Below are 21185 nucleotides of genomic sequence, written 5' to 3'. Positions count from 1 at the left end.
CTTTTATACTCCCAGTTGGGAATAAGAGAAGAGACACTGGATTTCAATGTCTGCCTCGCTCTGCTCATTGGTATTAGGTCGCTGGCCGAAATACCTTTTAAGACCACTGAAGGACAGTTTGGGGACCGTCTCTGAGCTTCCTGCCTGGCTCACAATCCGGCTGCTAGCTCTTCTGCAGTGTGGCTTTGGTGGGCTGAAATGGGACTTTTATGGACCCATTCCCAAAGACGTTTCTCCTCCTGTGAGATGCAGGGTACCGGTATGTGATGAGAGGGTGGTGAGGAATGGGAAGTAGGCCAGAAAAGAAACACAACAGCCTCCAGACTACAGGCCCCACGGATGCCCGTGTATACAGAGGCAACCTGGTCTCTGTCCCTGTGGGCAGAAAGCGTGTCTTACCTTCCTCCAGAGACATGAGGCCACATGAGCAAGCAGCAAACTGTTCTCATATAATTCTCCTGTTTCCAGTCTCTTTCCTTTTTAAAGATGTGTTTTTATTTTAAATTGTACATATGTATATGTGGCCGTAGGGGAGGGGTGTGTGCACAAGTGTGTGAGTGCAGTTGCCGGCAGAGGCTAGAAAAGTGTCTGGATACTCTGAGGTTGGACTTACAGGGCTTGTGCCACTGGATGTGGGTTCTGGGAACTGAATTCCAGTCCTTGGCAAGGCAGTATGTGCTGCTAACTTTAAGCTCTCTCTCTAGGCCCCGTTTCTTGCTAATAGGAATTCCTGTTGAAGCTGACAGTGGTCCCCCACCCCCCTTAGCGTTATTGTGAGTTTATTCCTCCCCATCTTCATAGACAGTCTGCCTGGTGCTAACGTTGAAGAATGCTACCAGGAAAGCCTTAGAAATCCCTGAGGACAGTGTACAGGAAGTGAGCTCTCAGGTAGACCCAGGGGTGTCCAGTATACACAACGGCAGGCTTTATAACTTATAAGATAATGACAGACAATTAGAAGTATGTCCACGGAAGTCAAAGTTCCCATGTATGCTTCTTAATATTTTAAGTATTTGGCTTCTTAATATGTGTACGTCTTTGTGTCAGTTTTATAATGACCCATAAAAGCATGATGTGACCTCACTTCAGATTCATTTGAGTCAGATGGAAACCTTTGTGTCTTCTATTTCAGACTGCAAGGCCAACACACACAAGGGCTGCAAAGACACTGTGCCTCCGTGTACCAAGGTAACCTCCCAGTCACCGCACTGCTCTGCGCCTTGCTTGCTTGCTTGCGTCATCTGCTGCTGGACACTGAACTCTCGTTGCTGTTGGATTTACTGCAAATGGGATGGTTGCAGTAGTAACGCATGCTTAGGGTGTATGACTATTTATCTAGCTGTTCATTTTACACAATAGAGAAAAGACCCGCTTGTGTTATGTGAGACAGACGTGCGGGCGAGGCTTTCTAGGTAGAGCAGTCAAAATTACCTGGAAGACTATAACAACCTCAACGTCTAGGGCTCCTCGCAGGCTTTCAGATTCTGGAGGTCTGGGTGGCTCCTGGGGACGGGTATTTCTAGTACTTTCCCAAGGAGCACCACTGTGGCTGAAAGCCTACCTGGAGGCGTGGAGCTAGGGTGAGCATTGGGGATGGGGTCACGAAGGTGATGACAGTTGTGATTCCAGTCCTTTTATCGCCACTCCACAGTCGAGTGTGGGCTGTGTGCGACTTTGAGCAGGATGCTCCTGTAGGGTGGAAGGGGCGGCGGGGTCTTTGACACAGAGCTCTGTGTTAACTGACACAGTTGAGGGTTGTTGTAAAAGGTAATACTACAGAGACACAAAGAAACAGGGCAGTGTCCGTAGGTCTCGTTCCCTAGGGTCTGTGCGCATGCGCTATGTATGCAGGTTGGTCTGGGTCTGCACGCATGCGCTATGTATGCAGGTTGGTCTGGGTCTGCGCGCATGCGCTATGTATGCAGGTTGGTCTGGGTCTGCACGCATGCGCTATGTATGCTGGTTCCCCTGAGTCTTTTAAGCGATGAGTGTTCACGAGGCTCATCCTTATTCCTTCTTGCACATTTTGTTGTCACCGCACTCTACTTTTTGTTCTGTTTACTGTCTTTTGCTTTGAATTCTTCTTTGAAACAAATAAGATAATAAGTACGAAGCAGATAAGATTATTGCGTGTAACCCTGTGTCCATTCCTGTAGCCCAATGGTTCTTTGATCTTAATTTATGAGTTTCTAATATGTTTTTACTAGAAATTCCAAGAGAAATACAACAAGAACAAACCACAGACCATCCTCGGAAGTAAGTGATGTGGGAAATGGCAAGGACTTATAAAAGAATAGTGTGCACCATATTTTTCCAGTCCATTGGAATCTATCCATTCTTGCTGGTCCCTGTGGCCAGTGTTACGGAGACCCCAATGCTTGGATCAGTGGCTGTGAGGCTGTAGTCTCATTAGCACTTGTAGTGTGATACTGACGTTATGAAGCATGCTGACGTTTTATTTATATATTTCTAAATTTGATGACTCTGTTGTTGTCTTAATTATATGCTGCTGAGGCTTAAATAGTTTCTCTTGAAAACAATCAGTGACCTTTGGCCCTTCCTTGTGTTACACACGGGAGCCAGGCACGCTAGTATATCTATCCTCGGTTTGAAAAATATTTGCTTTATCGTGAGAGATTTTGTGATTTCTTCTATCTGAGGTTCCTTTGCGTGCTGAGTGGCAGGAAGTTTAAGTGCCTGGTTACTTTTCAGTCCAGTGCTGTAGCAAAGTGTAAGTGGCATCTCAAAAACCACTTTGGTGGCAGCAATTAAGTGTGCTAAGTCATGGTGACAAGCTTTTGGGTGTGGTGGTATGCAAGTCGGTTTGAGGTCTCTTGCCACTCAGCCCCTGGCTTTGGCCTCAAAATCCTTTGAAATCAATTCTGAGATGCTTCTCACTGTCATGAGGTTAAAACAGATGGCCAAAACGAGGCTTAGAATGTAGACGTTTTGATGTGATCTATTCTTCCTCTTTGTGTGAACTACGGGGAGACTGAAGCAGAGATATATACATTCCCTTGTTACATTTCCTTGTTACATCCCAGGGGCCTTTGTAAACACTTATCTCTTTGTCTCCAGATGGTATACTCTATAGCTACACTGTGTACTCAATAGCTACAGTGTGTACTCCCTAACTACAATCCAAAGGAGCCGAAGCACCCTCCCAGTTATTTATACTTCAAACCAAATGTAAATGTGCCCAAGCCCACTTGTTGTCAGTATATGAGTGAGACTGGCCCGGCTAGGCTTTGGGTTTTGTTTGCCTGAGAGTCTTGCTCCATAAGTAGGTTCACCATCATCATTCCTTTCCTCTGAGCTGCTCTCTGGTGTACACGCTTGTTTACACACACCATATGCATTTTGCCAACAAGGCTAATAACACCTTGCATCTACTTAAAGTTGGCTTGGAGGAGTACAAGCAGTGGTTTATGGGAAAGCTGGCCTGTGCTTCCCCATTCCATTCAACTGCTTGCTTGGGTCACCCCAGACATGCACAGTCACCAAGGGAAGGTGTGGAAGGAGCCCTACAGCATGGGTGTTGGAAGGGTGAGAAAAGGAAGGGACGTCTGAAAAGTGCCAGGAAGTGGCAGAGAGACCCGTTTCTAGACTGGGCCACAACACTGTAGAAGTGGCTGCTTGAGGGTTTACCTGTCTGGACATCTCTGACTTTCTTTGCTTGTAAATGCTGTACCAGCACATGAAGTGACTACTGTGATTCCAGGCTCTTCAGTTAGAGACATCCCACCGCCTGGGCTCTCCTTGCACCCTTCCCCCTCCATGCCTATTGGACTGCCAGCTGGAAGGAAGGAAACTGCAGGGCAGGCACATCCGTTGTCCAGAAGTGTCCCAGGCACCACTTTGGAAAGGTGAGGCTCAGCTTGCTGCTTCATTTTCTGGGCACTGGATGGTGGCTAACTCGTGTCACCTGTTCTCCCTCCCAGCTTCAGGAGGGCAGTGACATCCTTGGAGTCTGAGGGTGACAGTAACAGCTGGAGAAGCAGGTCTCATTCCGATGAGCTGTTCCAGTCCATGGGCTCGTCTCCTTCCACGGAGTCATTCATGATGGAAGGTAAGGTGTTTGCATGGTCCTCTGTCTCTGTTCTCTTTCTGCATTTAACAGAAAGATGAATTTTGTGCAAGAAATAAGATGTACTATTTTGTTCTTTTTCTTATGTTTGTGTGTGTGTATGTGTGTGTGTGTGTGTGTGTGGTATACACATGTGTATATGCATGTTCACATGTGTGAGGGTACGTGTGTGGATAAGAGAACATATGTGTGTGGAAGCCTGACACTGATGTTGGGTGTCTTTTTTAATCTCTCTAGGTGTTATCTATCTCTCAAACCAATTCTGGTTCACCAATTCTGGTTAAGGCTAGCCAGCAAGCTTATTGGTCATCACCTGCCTCTGCCTCCCAAGTTGTGGGATTACAGGAGGCCACCATGCCTGACTGGCTTTTGTGTGGTTTCTGGAGGATCTAAACTCTGGTCCTCACCCTTACATACCAAACACTTCACCTGTGAGCCAACCTTTCAGCTCCCTGTTTTTTTTTTTTTTTTTTAGAAGTCGTATGGTATCTACTTGATGTAGGGTCTACTTTGCTTAAGGGTCTCAAAAAGACCTGAATGTCGAAAAGTGACTTGTGATAGATGTTGAGGGATGAGGAAGAGGGGAGGAGAGAGGACTGAGAATGTCCTTCATACGTGGGTGAAATGTCAAAGAACAAGTGTAATAAAAGTTTTTAAAAACGACAATTTAGTCTTGAGGTATATGACCAGGAGTGAGATTATCAGCAATGCGTTCCTGAGAGCTGGATAGAATTAAGAGAATGGACGACACTGTGCTGTTATGATTGGGAACGGGCCATAGCTATTGAGAGATTAGAGCAGAATCCTCAAATACCTATTTAATCCCGACTACTGCTCGGTCACAGAGAGATGTGATCTGTGTCCTACCTGTTGCCCGCTCGTTCTGGAAAGTCAGCATTTGGGAGTGTATTTTGTAGGATATAATTCAACCCGGGGAGTTGTTTTGTGTTTTCAGGATGCCTCAGTCAATGAAGGCAACAAGTAGAAGAGGGGGTGGGGAGAGAACGGCATAGATTGGGTTCTGGTTCTTTAAAGCCCGTTATCATCTCATCTTTACAACCATAGTTGGGATCTCTAAGGAGTCTTGTTTAGGGCAAATAGGCTTTAGGTTTTCTGAGCGGTTCATTCGTGTGCACGTGTGCATATGCATGTGTGTGCATGTGCATGTGTGTGCAGTTCTTTTTCTGAAAGGGGTTCGTGTGCATGTGTTTAGCACTTTCACAAAAGTTTGTATTCACAGGACTTAAACTTCACACTGAGCTTCCCTTTTTTTTGCCATGTCCTGGGTGAATACCAAGTGGACGAGGTCAGATTGAGATCTGAGTAAACTGTATAATGATCCGGGCAAGAGAAATTGGTGAGGTCAAGACTCTGCAAGCAGGGCATGGGCTCTGAAGGTCGCTAAGTAAAACTCCAGTAGAGTGAGCGCAAACAAACCAAGGCATCTCCAGTCATTTGCCAACCTCCCCGCACAGTTACTGTTGGAGGCCATGCTTCTTTGCTCTTGGGGATGTTGTCTTGCTGTGAACCATTTTCACCTCTGGTGTTCAGATGCTTCAGGTCTGTGCTGTGTCGTTCTCACTGGGGCCTTTCTGTGCCATTAGCAGGTTTGAACCCGAGAGCCTGGTACTTGAAGATCTCTTCGTGACGTGTGCTTTACACGCTCCTGGCTTTTCTTTTCTAGATGTCGTGGATTCTTCTCTGTGGAGTGAGCTCAGCAGTGATGCTCAAGAGTTTGAAGCTGAGTCCTGGAGTCTCGTGGTGGACCCTTCCTTCTGCAGCAGGCAGGAGAAGGATGTCATCAAAAGACAGGATGTCATTTTTGGTGAGCATTTCAAATATGCCCAGGCCTGGTTTTTTATCACGTTGCAGCGATCTGATCTCAGACAAACTACACAACTCATCTGGACCTTGGTTTCCCTGTAGCAGGAAATTAGTTAACTCACTCTGTCCTCCCGGTGGGTTGTGCTTTCAGCCATCTGCCAGGGCCATGAATTAGTTAACCTGCTCTGAGCTCCTGGCAAGCAAGTCTCGATACCTGTTCAGGAGCTCTCTGGATTTGAGAATGAAAGACACACACACGTATGCGCGCGCGCGCGCGCGCACACACACACACACACACACACACACACACACACACACACACACACACACCATTTAATTTTGATATGCCTTGACTATGGGCATTTCTAATCCCCACCCCAAAACCTTGGGAGCTACCATACATTCTCCCCACTACCTTTCCTGAGTCAGCTTGCTAAATTGACATTTCACCTCTGCTACACCAGACTCAAGCGGGAGAGTGGCCACCAGGGCCATTTCCCAGAATTCTTCCGTGGTTGCTTGCCTTCTTTCCTGCAGCTCTCAAACCTGATCCTTCTTCACAGTGATTCTCTGTCTCTCTCTCTGCCCTAAGCCCGGGAATCTAAAAGTCCCACCTCTGTCTTTCTGCCGAGCCATTGGCTGTGTGGCAATTCTTATCAGTGGAAGCCAGAGGGGCAGGAACCCTCAGGACTGGGAGCACAGCTTTGGAAGCCAAATTAAGACAGAGCATTAAAACCAATTCCCAACATTTCCCCATCGGTAGAAGACGGTTGATGGGATTCGGGTATAAAATGTAGGTCCACAGCTTAAGTGCAACCTTGCATGTCCAGGAGATTTGATTCTCTACACCCTTGGCACATCTGCTTGAGTCACCCCCTGAGATCCTTTCCCACTTCTCCATCTAAGGGCCACAGTGAACTTTCACATACTTGCTGTAGATATCAGAGCTCCATATCTGACCGCTGGCTGACTGCCTATGCCGTGGTCCCACTGCCAGTGTACACTGTGTAGGGCCCTGAGCCTGGGTTAGGACAGCATTCATGTGCCTATGGTCCTTACTGTCTAGCTCGTCTGCGGTGAGATCTCACCATGGCACACTGGTGGGAGTACGTTGCAGTAAAAATTTTAAAAAGCTCCAGCTGTCTCTGGGACTTTGCTCATATCCCCTGTAGCCTGGTAAGATCAAAGCTCTAGAAAGTTGTAGTTTAGTGATTAGGTTTATATTTTGAATTCTCAGTCTACAATACATCCACAGGGTAAATTCACTGCCGATTAGTAAAGATAGAAACCACCAACCTAGACAGGATAAAATTGACCTAGACCACCTAGATTGGAATCATCCTCCCCCTCTGTGTCCATCTTCCTCTCTCCCGCCTGACAAGAACTTTGTCCCCACCCCACTCTCTGCTGTCCAACCATGTATCGCCTTGACATCAACCTACAGGAGTGGTGGCAATCTGAAGTAGAAACCATTAATTAGGAAAAATCCAAGTGCAAAGAATACACTAAAAGTAGTTTCAGTAAGACACCTGCTTTGTATCTGAGGCAGGGTCTTCGTTCTCCTGGATGTGTGTCTCCATGTCTTCCGCCAGGAGGTGTCCCGATCAGCTTCAGTCCGGTGAGAGTGAGGTTTCACCAAGATCAAGGGAACTGGGGGTTTGTTTCACAGGAAGTTAAGTAGAGGATGCTGTCCCCTTTGAGTGCTTCTCAGGCATTTAATAGTCCTCTGCGAGTCTCTTCAGGTGCAAGTCAGCCTCACACCCTGTTAAGCGCAATCTCACCATGTGGGTGAACTAACGCAGGTTGTGTGACCTTTGGTGTCAGAAAAGTTTGCCCTGCAGGCACGATCTTTTCCCTTTGTTCCTGATTGCCTCCCTTTCAAAGAGGTAGAGAGCCGTGGTGGGGAACCTCAGCTCTTGGCAGGATTGAACATCCATGGCCAGTTACCTGACTATCCAGTCTCAAACCCAAAGCCAGTGAAAATAAACCAAGAGCCAGAGGGTAGTTCAGTGGCAGACAGAGTGCTTTCCTCAAATGCCCTGAATTTTACACTCATTGTCACCCTCCCACCAGCACCCCCCACAGAGGACAAGAGGTTACCCCCCAACACACACAAAGCCAGGGCAGTATTATTTCTGCTCAGTGTAGCCGTAATGAGCAAATGCAGTAAAGGGTTAAATGAAATGGTAAGGTAAGATCAAAGGAGCTCTTAAACACTGTGGAAGCAAATGTGAATTCTTTGAGACTGATGTTGTGGGTCCCACTGAAAGGCTTCTGCTTATGGTAAAGCTAAAGCGCCCTATTCAGACCAGTTTCCTCTCCGTGGCTGATGCTTTAAAATTGCTCCCAAACATGGGGTAGTTTGGAGGCTCGTGTAGAACTTGTTTCATGCCCCTACACTTTAGGGGCTACTGTTTTCTCTCATAATGGATTTGAAAAGTTGAAATATAATCCATCCATCATAAATTTACACACCATCTGTAATCAGATGTTTGTAGTGTGCTCCCCAAAGTCGGGAAGCCACCAAGCCTATCCAATTCTAGGACATTTGCGTCACTTCAAAAGAAAACCTCCTCCCATCAGAGCTCATTTCCTGTTCTCTTTCTTCCTCTGGATTTGAGCAATCACCACTCTATTCTATGTTCTTTGCCTCACTATGTATGTGTGTGTGTGTGTGTGTGTGTGTGTGTGTATGTGTGTGTATATGTATGTGTGTATATGTATGTGTGTATATGTATGTGTGTGTATGTGTGCATAGGTGTGTATGTATGTATAAGTGTGTATATGTATGTGTGTATGTGTGTATGTATGTGTGTATATGTATGTGTGTATATGTATGTGTATGTGTGTGTATATGTATGTGTGTATATGTATGTGTGTGTGTATATGTATGTGTGTGTATGTGTATGTGTGTGTGTGTGCTGTCACTTTACATATTTGTAAGGATCATCCTATTTAAAATATTTACAAACTCCATTCCCTTTTATATTTAACTAATAATGTCCCATTGTGTTTATCTAATCATCAATGGACGGGCCTGTTATGTTGTTTCTTCTTTTTCTTTGGATTCATGGTAACTTCATCTACCATCCTTTGGTGACTGCAGACCATTTCCTGAGGTGGCTGCAGCATCTTACATCCCTTGCTAATGTTCTGATCACCCCGCCCCCTTCCCTAGCACGTGTTTATTGTCCACCTTTTCTTATAATTAGCTCAGCGTGTGTGACACGCTGTGGGCTGTGGGTTTTGGTTTGCATTTCCCCACTAAGGATATTGAACTGGGGGGTGGTGGTGATGAGGGTAGGGGTGGGGTGGAAGTTGTGTTAACAGTGGGAGTGGGTAGTAATCTAACCCAAATTTTTTTTTGCTTTAGAGACAATTCTACCACTGCAGTTTATTTCAAGCCCCGATGACCATCTTTTTGGTTACTTAGTGGCCATTTGTTTATGTTTTTGAAGTAACACTTATTAAAATCCTTTGTCCATTTTTGAATTCTTGAAAACATTTAAAGACTTTTTCATATACATGATATTTTGTGTGTGTATAATATATATGATAAGAATTCAGTCTTTATACCATATGTAGTATATTCTATGCCACGTATATAGTGTAATATATATATGTATATTTTCTTCTGAAGACAATTGAATTTTGGAGAATGGTGCTGTGACAGAGAGTGTACTAGTGCAAAGCCTTGGGAGACTTTATTTAGTTGAAGTTATTTCATCAGATATTAACTGTGAATGAACTTCACTGGCTCGAACTCACCACAAAAAGCAAGGAAAGAAAGACTTCTCCCTAACAAGCTGTCATATCTTGTAGAGCCTTGGCGTGAGAGTCAAAGCTTCTGGAAAGATTTGATTCTTATATGCTGTACTTGGCTCCCATCTGTGGCTCTACTTCAATATCTGAACAATTGATATTTGGAGTGTAAATAAAATGTTAATCACCACTGACTTTTATTTTGGAAAAATGGTCCTATTTGTCTCGAACATTCCCTCATTCTTGCTTGTGTAATGTAGAATTGAGTTGCAAGAAATGTGTGTGGGGCTTTTTGACTGTTTGCTTGTTTAGGACAGACACATTTTTTATTAGGTTATCTCTACAACTGACTTTCTATAGCTCATACAAAACTGAGTTTGTATATGTAGGAAGGGATTTCATAGTGGCTTATGAAATGACACGAAAGTGACCAGATACTCGTTACTCTTTAGTATCTCCATCTGTCTGGTCTGTGAAAGGTGACTTGTTGGGGAGTAGGCAAATACAAGCTGTAATTCTGAATTCTCGATGTTCATAGTCATGTAGGGAAGGCTGCACGCCCACCAGGCATGTTACAGCTGCATCATGCGTGTGCTCACGTGTTTCAGAGCTGATGCAGACGGAGGTGCACCACATCCAGACACTGCTCATCATGTCTGAAGTCTTCAGGAAGGGCATGAAGGAGGAGCTGCAGCTGGACCACAGCACGGTGGACAGGATCTTCCCCTGCTTAGATGAGCTGCTGGAGACTCACAAGCATTTCTTCTTCAGCATGAAGGAGCGCAGGCAGGAGTCCTGCACCGGCAATGACAGGAACTTTGTGATCAACCAAATCGGAGACATTTTGGTACAACAGGTAAGAAGGGTGTTGAGCTGGTCTCTGAACCCAGATGTTTGCAGAACTCCTGTTTTAGATTTATTCATTTTGTAACTATGAGTGTTTGTCTGTGTGCACATCTGTGTACTTCCTGCATGCCTGCTGACCACGGGACACGGTATCAGGTCCCCTGGCACTGGAGTTACAGATGGCCGTGAGCTACCATATGGGTGCTGGTAAAGAAACCCAGATCCCCTGCAAGAGGAACAATGTTCTTAATCTCTCAGCCATCTCTCCAGCTCTGGCTTGCAGACTCTTTATTGATTTAAATCCCTTGGAGAAATGGAGGTGATTTTATTATAGTTGCTAGGTAGGGGTCAGGGGCTTTCCTTTATCGGGTGTTGGTTGATCCTGGATATATAACAGATGCTAGAGAGCTTCTGACAGCCAATGAGCACCTCCTGTGTATGGCTCAGGACCTGGCTTGGATTATTCTGTTGTCTCCACCAGATACCGCAGTCAAAACTAAATTCCATTGTAAACTTTGCACCCTGGACTTCTTGATGTGAGAGGGGGTTTCTTACAGCATAGGTTCTCTATAGTCTTTGATTTTTCTAAACTTACTTTGATAAGGGTTCTTAAATGCTTTCACCTCCCCTTCTAACTCACCGCACACACAAGAGGTAGTGGGAAAGAAAGGTTAGTAGGGGAAAGTGGACCTGTTTAGAGATAGTTCTTTGGGGGCAATTCCAGTCTTTGTTGTTAGGATATCAGCAGTTCGCTAGCCAATGACCAAACACAGATCAGTAGCTACAGTCTAGTCCTCTCAGCATCCATCAGCAGCGGCAGCTCAATCCAGAATAAACCAGGAGAGGCTCCACTGAATTGGCCAAATCTACAGAAGTATAAGAAAGCACCGGATCACCACAGGAAGTTCTACGAAGTCACGGCAAATGGAGGTTAGCAATATGGCTCAAAGCTAACTGACGTGTGAGCATTGTCACACACAAATCCTTTCACATGTCTGCTTCAGCAAAACATTGTTTCACATATCTGCTTTAGCAAAATACCCTCGTGCCTGTGTGCCCCAGTAAAACATCATTATGGTCTGAGTTTCCAAAGAAACTAGAAATATCCACTTTGATTCTCCAATATTATAAGAGATGGGTTCAAGTCAAATACTTGTTCACCCCAGGAAGAAGGATATGAACCCTTTATAATTAACCTATAAAACAAGATAAATAAGTCTCCCTTCAGGTGTTTGGGATTTTTGGAGTATCACTGAGAATGGGTTGTACTATTGGCTAATCCAGGAACAGTAGCCACCTCCATTTGGCAACAGCATTAGCTCCAGATCTCCCTGAAGGGCTTCTTGCCAAAAGCGAGCTCACTTGGAGTGAGGTACCATTTTGATACGGACGGGACCATGGGTTCCTTGTGTGTCTCACGGAGCTTCCATAGCATTGTGAGGTGGATGCTGTTTTCCCACTGTCTCAGTGTAAACAGCAGGGGTCACGGCGGTCTTTAGCTATCTCCATCTCACAGGTGATGCCCTGGGGACCGAGGTCAAAATCTCTCATCAACATAAGCCAAGAATCTTTAGCAAACTGCAAGGCAGCCTTTACTGACTGTCACGAGATTGCGAGTCCCAGAACAAAAGGGTTGTTCTCATTTGTTTATTAATATATTCCAGCAGGGACTTGGAGTGTTTATTGAGTGACTGACTCACGAAGGAGAGAGAGAGAGAGAGAGAGAGAGAGAGAGAGAGAGAGAGAGAGAGAGAGCAAAGAAAGAAAGAAAGAGAAGGAAAGGGAAGGAAGGAAGGGGGAGGGAGGGACGAAGATAGGTAGACAGACAGACAGACAGACAGACAGACAGACAGACCAGGAACTCAGCAGACTGCCATGTTTCAGGTTGGGGAAATGCCTGCGGCACTTTGGGAAGTTCCTGAACCATCAGCCTGTTGCTTTAGTGCGCCTTTTCCTAGGTAGATGTTGATGTGTCACCTTCTCTAGGAATTGCAGTATTTTAAATGCTCTCACTCTGTCCAAGGCAGCCATGGGGGTAAGCTGTTGGTTTGTATGTGAAAGACGGAAAAGTTGGTTCACTGATGGAATTAAATACAGTGTTCTAGATGCCTACACGAATGTGGGGACATGTTGCCTGGTAACCACTCTTGCATGTCCAACGGTGTGAACGTCTGTGATAGTAAAAACCTTCAACGAAAGAGGGATCTGCTTTGCAGCTTACAGTCTGAAACCCGTTCTGTCCCTGTCATCCATCTGAAACAGGGTGACATGAGGGACTTTGCAGCACAGTTTAAATAAAATTGGTAGGATGCCGAGAAGGTTCAAAACTGAAATGGAAGGTTTTAATTCTGCCATTTGACATTATCTGAATTTCTATTTCCTTAATATAAATAAGATTGTCTTTTTCCGTATTTAATGGAAATGTGTGTCTTTATCAGTTCTGCATTTAATTTGTGTGGCTAAAGCAGGGACAACAGTCAGGTCATTGGCCTCACTGGACGTGGGCCCAGCAGCCTTATGGTTAAAGCATAGATTTCCCTTTTGGGGAAAGGGTGAGCCCACGTTCCTGTTCCTTGTTGGCATGCACAGGGCGGTGTGTCTAAGGCAATCGTTCCTTCGTTTTAACTTCAGGGACATAAGGCTTATCCGAGAGTTGTTAAAAAAACGAGGCTCAGTGTTCTGTCTCTTCACGGTTTCCACGGGAACGAGCTACGCTCTGAGATTTGCTAAGTAAAATTTTAATTGCTTGCATTATCATTCCTCCAGCTGTAACAAAGCTGTCCCGCCACAGCCCTCATGTTAATGTCCACACCCTCAGACAGTGTCCTTACCATGAGGTTCCCTACTTCCCCCTTGCCCCTGCTCCCGTCTCCTCTCCAAGTCCAGGAAACTGTTCATTTCTGTCATTTTCTAAGACATTGTATAAACGGAAATACATAGCATATAATCTTTAGGGAATTGGCACAGTTCTTTTAATCAGTGGTTCTATATGTCAGTAGTTAATTCTTTTTTCCTAGCAAATAGTATTCCATGGTGAGCGTATACCCTGCCTTTCTACATTGCTCACTTATAAGAAGACATCTTGTCACTTCTAGTTTATACCCATTACAGACCAACTTGCTCGTTCAGGTTCAAATCCAAGTTTTGACTTTGTTGGAATAAAATCTAAAAATGCAATTTCTGAATTTTCCAGTTAGGTTTTTTTTTTTAATGAGTTTTGTAAGATTGAGGTTCACTTGTATTTCTCTCCTTTTCTGCTTTTGTACAATTATAGAAAGGCAGTTTTCCCTATCCCCGCCCCCAGTGAGCTGGTTTCTGTGCCTTTGCCAGAAATCCCTTGTGCCTGGGGTTTCTGTCCTGTTCTGCGTGTCCTGCGTCTGTATCTCTCGATTCTGACCTGAAGATGGCAGCTGTGTAGTGATCTGGAAAGTTAAACACCGGAGCCTTCCTACCGTACCGAGAACTTTTTAGATCTTTTTCATTTCCGGTAAATTGAATAATCTTAGACATATTTATAAAGAGCATGGCAACTCTGTTAAGACTTGATTAAACCCGTATCATCTACCCAGGAAGTATTGATGCCTTTATTATATTTTTGTATTTATCATATTATTTTGATTCTTTCATTCAGTGAACTTGATAAAGCTCTACATTTAGATTTTTTTTAAAAAATTTAAAAATTAAATGTACATGGGCATTTTGCCTACATTATGTCTGTGAACCACATTTATGCCTGGTACCAGCAAAGGTCAGAGGAGGACACCAGATGCCCTGGGAGTGCAGTTACAGGAAGTTGAGTTTCCATGTGTGTGCTGGGAAATGAGTCTCGGTCTCCTACGAGAGCAGCAGGTGTTCCAAGCTGCTAAGCCATCTCTCCAGCGCCCAGGCATTTAGAGTTTTGAACTAGCAGTTTTTATACAAGTGTCTTCTTAGACTTTATTTTAGCAACTGTGGTTTAAGGATCATCTCTGCAGACATGTGATCCCCCACACAGATAAAACTGAGCGAAAGAGAAAAGACCAAAGATGGCAGAAGGCATTCTAAATACTTTTCCAGGGAGGCTGTCTGTTGCAGTGACCTTCCTTGTGGACATGATTGTGTAGAATGATCATGATCTTAAAAAAAAAACTCGTAGCTAAATTGTGTAGCCAGCCTTCCCAACACTGCCCTATGTCTCTGGATCTTGCGAAGATCTCCCTCCAGGTCAGGCCGATGGAAACGTTCAGCCACATCTTTCCTCCTCCCCACAGTTAACAAATTAGCACATCTGTTATTTTCCATTCTCTTCTCATCATGGCTAATGGTCACCTGTGATGCCGGGCATCCGGCGTAAACAGTTTTAATAACGAAACTGCATGAAAACGGAGCAAATATTAAAGCCTCGGATGTTTTCATTTGACTTTCTGATCATTAGTTCGGTACAGTGCGATCCTGTTATGCCTGGCCTCACTACTTACCCATTTGCTTTCATTTTAATTTAAGAAGTGCCTAGGGGAAGGAGAGTGAGCATGTTTGGGAAATCCATGGTGCTTTGAAATACACAAAAACTACATGTTCTCTTCTCTCCGAACATAATGTGTGCATTTAAAAAACCATTTCGGAAATGTTCTCAGTTTTCAGAAGAAAATGCAAGCAAGATGAAGAGGATCTATGGAGATTTCTGCAGCCATCACAAAGAAGCCATGAGCCTCTTTAAAGAGCTCCAGCAGAACAAAAAGTTTCAGAATTTTATTAAGGTAGGCGTTCTTCCAACTCGCTGGGGAGCAGGAGGCCCGTGCGGGGCAGTAGTTAATGTTTGCGTCTTAATGATCTAAACAAGTTTCGTATCTCAGGAGATACAAATTCTAAACAAGTTCTATTTCTCAGGAGAAGGAGATGGACGGTCTAGATGGCAGTAAAATATTTCTCCCAGACAGTTTCATTTGCTACCTTGTATCTCTGAGGCCACGTTCCCCTAAGCTTCTGAGAATCTTGGCGATGTTCTGGGAGTGGTTTCATACCCCGACAAGTGGGGTATTGGAAAAATCGAAGCAAAAGCAAACAGAATCTGTTGCCCCCATGGATTTGCTTCAGAGTGGACTCATTTAAACCGAGTCCATGATATCTTATAATTTCATCTGTGTCTTTCTGAGCACTTTATCATCTTTCAATGCCTCATGGTGACATTAGCACAGTTAAATTAGCAGGCATTGATATCCAATATTGTCATCTCTTGAAACTGCATCATTAAGCCCGGACCTGGCCAAGGGCCCTAGAAGCCTATGGATGTTTTGTCTCTAAAATCCCCCTTTACTAGAATTCTCTTCCTCCTGTCTTCCCCCACCTTTTCCCTTTATTTAAATGGGTTCCTCCATTTTTAATCTGTCATTTTATGAGTTCCACCGTATTCTCTTCTGGTTTCTTTTCATATATGTGTACAATGGGCCTTTGTCCCGCGTGCGACTTTCCGCCGGCAAGAAGCACGCGGACATTAGAAATCCTTGCTATGACCAAACTGTATTTTAATCTTAGAAGAGGAAGCGCCCGCCGCGCCAACATGGTGCACTTATAAAACCCTAGTGCGGCGCATCCACACCTGATTGGTTGTTTACCCATGATCTCATAAGGCACGCCCCGGAGTGGGCAAAGACCTGGCAGGAAGGCACTCTTGCACATGCGCACAGTTAATTTCCTGAAAGGGGGCCCGGCTGGCGCAGCGGAGGCCGGCGCCATCTTGTAATGGCGGAGGCTATCCTGGCCTTCCACGTGGGGCGCAGTGGAAGCCAGCGCCATCTAGTGGTAGCAAGTGTTATTGCGGCCCTCTACAGGCCTTAAAGACTTAGATCTTTGAAATGTTTAAGAAAAGGATTGCCGTGTGCGGAGGGACGTTAAGTGCCACAGTGTGTGAAAATAAAGGTAGAGAGAGACGGGTTAGAAGAACAAGTAGTGGATACACGCAGATTTCTGTTTCAAAAGCCCATTCCTGAACCCCGTGTTGGCTTATTTGGGAACTAGAGCTACAGTGCACCCTGAAACGGTTTTCCACCTCAAGTAGTGGTTAATGACAAGTACAGAATGCAATGGCTAGGTGTGCTTTTTAACTAATGGTGATTGGGGTGTATAAACATGTATATACTTTCCAAGATCCGAAATAGCAACCTGTTGGCCCGTCGCCGTGGAATCCCAGAGTGCATCCTGCTTGTCACCCAGCGCATCACGAAGTACCCGGTCTTGGTGGAGAGGATCCTGCAGTACACCAAGGGTGAGCGATTACTTCTGGGGCCCTTGTCTCTCTTGTGAGCTTCAGCCACAACTGAGGGGTCCTGCGGAATCTCAAGTGCTGAGTCCTTCCACTCACAGATGCTTTCACTGTGCAGTCTTTTAAAGCCTTGGGGTTGGAACTCGTTCTCAGAAATTGCTTTCTTTTTTTATTTAATTTCGTTTATTCTGTGGTGAATTTAATTTCATTTATTCTGTGGTGGGGAAGCAGTACACATGGCATATGTGGGATGATCGGAGACCTTGCAGAACCTGCTTTTCCTTCTACCACTTTTACGATTCTTTAGAACTTAATGCCCGAGAGAATATAAAAATACCATTTGGAGAAAGCTTCTGTTTTTCTCTCAGCAAGAGAATGAATACAAAAAAAATGAAGACTTTCCATTTTGTGTTGTGTGGATTTTCTTAAGGTTCTGCAGTACCCCAGGGACTAAACTGTGTCAGATAATGTCAGTCAATTAACCTCGCCCCAGGATTCACTCCCATGCCACATTCTTAGTAGATGAGATAGCAACGGTGGTCTGCTTCCCTTAACAGCGTGAGCAGCATCTGAGTTCTGGCTCTCAGCAGTCATCGAGGTACCATACAGATGCCCCCTCCTCAGAGCAGGCTTTGCCAAAGAGGAGGCTCAATCCTCCAGCCTCCTGGGGCCTCCGCCATTGGGTCACATGACTGTTAATGGAGTGGTTCTCAACTTCACTAGCTGTCCCTTCACAAGGGACCGTGTTTACTTGCAGATTCAAGTCAGTGGGTTTGAGTGGAGTTCAAGGGGTCATTTGGAAAGACCTCTTGGGAGGCTGGGGCTGTTACATTTGAGTTGTGAAGCATTAGGGGAGGGTGATTTGTAAGACTTTGAACCTTCTCTTGGAATGACCCTGGGTCATCTGGTAATTCAGCTTCGCTTTTCTTTCCTAGTTTTGAAATAGTTTCTTTATAAGCAAACCCCCTCTCTGGAAGAGAAAGGCTGTCAAGCAGTGAGGTGTGTTCTTTGGAAGGCGGTGATCCCCTTTGAACTGTGGGGATCGTGTGTGCTCTGTGGGTGTTCTGACGACGCTCCCAGCATCTCTGTGTGCACTGAGAACCTCCAAAGGAAGAGATTTGGGGGTGCTGATTCTGCTTGTCCTGGCTGCTGCTCTTCCTAAGCATGTGTTTCTGCAGCTGTAGGCTCCAGAGAGCCTTTGGGTTCACTGCCAGTCACCCCCCCCCCCACTTCCTCCCTTCCTTTTAGCTCCTCAGGCCCAGGCACCTGAGCAAACACCAGCTGATTTTTATCATCAAATACAGAAAGTAGCTAAATTCCCTTTCATCTGTGGCTTCCAGAACCTATTTTCTGGAACTCTTCCAGACCTTTCTCTAAAGACAGTCTGAGGTGAGAGGAGTGGCCCCTGGTTTAAGGAGTGACTAGAGCGCCAGACTGTTCTGTACGCATACGCCTCACTGACTTCTGTGAGGCAGAGTGCCCGGGCCCTCTATATACTGTCTTTTCTTTTGTAATCAGAAGAAAAAATGATAAGTCAAGAACATTTTAATTATAACATTCATTAAGATCCTCAATTTTATGCTAATACAGCTTTGAATATATATAATTATACTTAATATATAATATTAATTATATATACTATTGTATTATATATATGTATATATATATATATATATATATATATATATATATAAAATATACACACCTCCTGTACTTGTTTTTGTTTTTTTAAGAACCCAGAGGACACATGAGTCTGGGGCCATTTAAATCACCCTGTGGCTCCATTTCAGAGGACATGAGCTTGGCCCACAGCTGGCTTCAGTCATTAAAAATACAGCGTGGGAGCATGAGGTCACTTGGTTACCTGTTTCTAGGAAGGGAGGTGTGTACAGGTTACTCCAAACATAGCCTCTGCTTATATTACATATTATATATAGTTACTATATAATTATATTACACACATGTATACATATATGTATACGTATATGTACATATATGTGTACATGTGTGTATATGTATATGTGTGTATACATATGTGTATATGTAATACATATGTATATATATCATATAATGTATGCTACTTTTTTCTTGCTGTGACAAAATACCAGGTAAGAAACAGCTTCAGGAAAAAAAGGGTTTATTTTGTAGCACAGTCTGGGAGACACAGTCTGTCATGACTGTGGCAGAAGGGACATGAGGTCGCTGGCTGCATTTGTATCTGCAGATGAGAAGCAGAGAGAGAGAGAGAGAGAGAGAGAGAGAGAGAGAGAGAGAGAGAGAGGTGAGTGAGTGAGTTGCAGTTCTGTTTGTTTCTCCCTTTTTGTTCAGTGTGGGTCAGCAGGCCATGCAACAGTGCTCTCCTAAGTGAAGCTGCCCCAGGAACTCTCACAGAAGTGCCCAGCAGCATGCTTCCTGGTTAATTCTAAATCCAGTCACGCAGACAATGACGATAAACTACTGCACTGCTAAAGAGAGTGGGCTTATCCCTAAGCCAGAAGCCTTATTGCCAGCTGTTGCGTGTCTGCCAATGCCAATCTCTTCTCTCAGAGATTGTGCTGCTTCTCTGTGGTGATGCAGAGAGCCGCTAAATATTTAACTTAGTCCAAAGCCTTTCTTATGGCATCTCTGTTACGTTTAAAACCTTAAAAGGAACAATCACTTTTGGTATTCTGGATTTTTTTTTTTTTGGTTCTTTTTTTTTTTCGGAGCTGGGGACTGAACCCAGGGCCTTGCGCTTCCTAGGCAAGCGCTCTACCACTGAGCTAAATCCCCAACCGGTATTCTGGATTATTATAATTGTCTTTCTTTTTTCCTCTTCTTGCAGAAAGGACCGAAGAGCACAGAGACCTGTGTAGAGCTCTTGGCTTAATTAAAGACATGATCGCAGCCGTGGACCTGAAAGTCAGTGAATATGAGAAGAACCAAAAATGGCTCGAGATCCTAAATAAAATCGAGAACAAAACATACACAAAGCTCAAAAATGGCCACGTGTTTAGAAAGCAGGCGCTGATGAGCCAAGAAAGGGCTCTTCTGCACGACGGGCTCGTTTACTGGAAAACTGCGACAGGCCGTTTCAAAGGTACCCTGGCTTCGCCAAGGCAGCCTCTCCTTTCATACAGGTTACTCCTTCAACACAGGACAGGCTTTCAAGAGAAACACAGCCCTGACTTGTGGGCACACCTACACAGACCCTTGACTTGTTCCATTGAGACATCAGGTTGTGAAGTTCAGTAGGTAACTGTGACTAGGTGACACACACATTTGACTGGAGCTTGCTGTCCCAAGCAAAACCCTTCACATGTACTTTCATGACTGTGGACACTAGTGATGTCGGAAGCCAAGGGAGTTGTGAGCTCTGCACACGGTCAGCGTAGAAATATTCTGCTAAGTGCGGATTGAGTGTGGAGGGGAGAAATGAGGGAACCCTAAATACCATCTGTGTTATTAACACAACACATTTACCTGCACATAGGCACCAGGGTAAGGGGGAGAGGAAGGATTTATTCTATGATAGTTGTTCTTCCTCAGTGGTACAATTTGCTAACAGACTTAAACTCTGTTAGTCTGCTGAGGGTCCTGAGCTGGTCATTTCGGTTTCTCCAGGTCTTACACTCTAGCTCCCATCTTGTCTGTCCCGGACTTTCTTAACTTCTGGGGCCTGAGAACCTGATTTGTGCTCAAGTCTCCTTCCAGAGACTCTGGTTTTTACTGGTTAAGATCTTAAGTCAAGCTTTAATTAAGGTTTGCCTGTTCAATTTCTACCACAGCCTCTAAAGACCTTGCCTCTGGCCTCCATCTTAATCACGCCCTTAGGCAAGGGGGGGGGGGAATTATAGTTGCCTGAAGGTCTTTGCCCACCAGAGGATGGGCAGGCTTTGATAGAGGTTCACACAAAAGCGTTTGCTAAAGATCAGCTTTCAGGGTCGTATTGAAAATCTATTCACCGCCATCCACACAACGTTGTTTCTCTCCGCCCACAGAATAGAATCATCTGTTTGGATCAGGGCATGTGGTGGTTCTAGGAGGAGACATAGTTCTTGCAAAGTTTCCAAGGGAAGCAAAGAAATCAAGTGTCACTCAGACTTGAGCAGGTTGGCCCTATCACTTGATTCGGAAACTACTCCCTTACTTTTTTTGTTCCCAAGACAGGGTTTTTTTTCCGTGTAGCCCTGGCTGTCTTGCAACTCACTCTGTAGACCAGGCTGGCCTTGAACTTGCAGAGATCCACCTGCCTCCGCCTCCTGAGTGCTGGGATTAAAGGTGTGCACCACTACTGTGCCCAGGGCTCCTTTACATTTCCAATTAGCTACATTTCCTCCTGAAGGCAAGAGCACGAACCTTCTTTCAGAGGGGAGGCCTGGGTGCTGACACGAGGTCTTGTTATGTAACTCAGGCTGGCCTCAAACTCACGATCCCCTGGCCTTAGCC

The 21185-nt window shown here is 44.9% G+C and overlaps 1 protein-coding gene across 6 annotated transcripts in view; it reads left to right on the top strand.

The window, feature by feature from the left end:
• Positions 1-21185, top strand: part of Arhgef28 (Rho guanine nucleotide exchange factor 28) — a 297367-nt gene that overhangs the window by 220540 nt on the left and 55642 nt on the right. For all 6 annotated transcript variants that reach the window (XM_087625772.1, XM_087625793.1, XM_087625783.1 and 3 more), the window contains 9 exon segments: positions 1133-1188; positions 2208-2256; positions 3722-3866; positions 3942-4069; positions 5772-5912; positions 10282-10529; positions 15133-15255; positions 16643-16760; positions 19582-19836. In XM_087625772.1, coding sequence (XP_087481898.1) covers positions 1133-1188; positions 2208-2256; positions 3722-3866; positions 3942-4069; positions 5772-5912; positions 10282-10529; positions 15133-15255; positions 16643-16760; positions 19582-19836 — 1263 coding nt within the window.

This window comes from Rattus norvegicus, chromosome 2, assembly GCF_021556685.1.
Source record: "Rattus norvegicus strain SHRSP/BbbUtx chromosome 2, alternate assembly SHRSP_T2T, whole genome shotgun sequence".
NCBI classification, from domain to species: Eukaryota; Metazoa; Chordata; class Mammalia; order Rodentia; family Muridae; genus Rattus; species Rattus norvegicus.
Note: the sequence above shows the minus strand (reverse complement) of the source record. Positions and strands in the feature narration are given on the sequence as shown.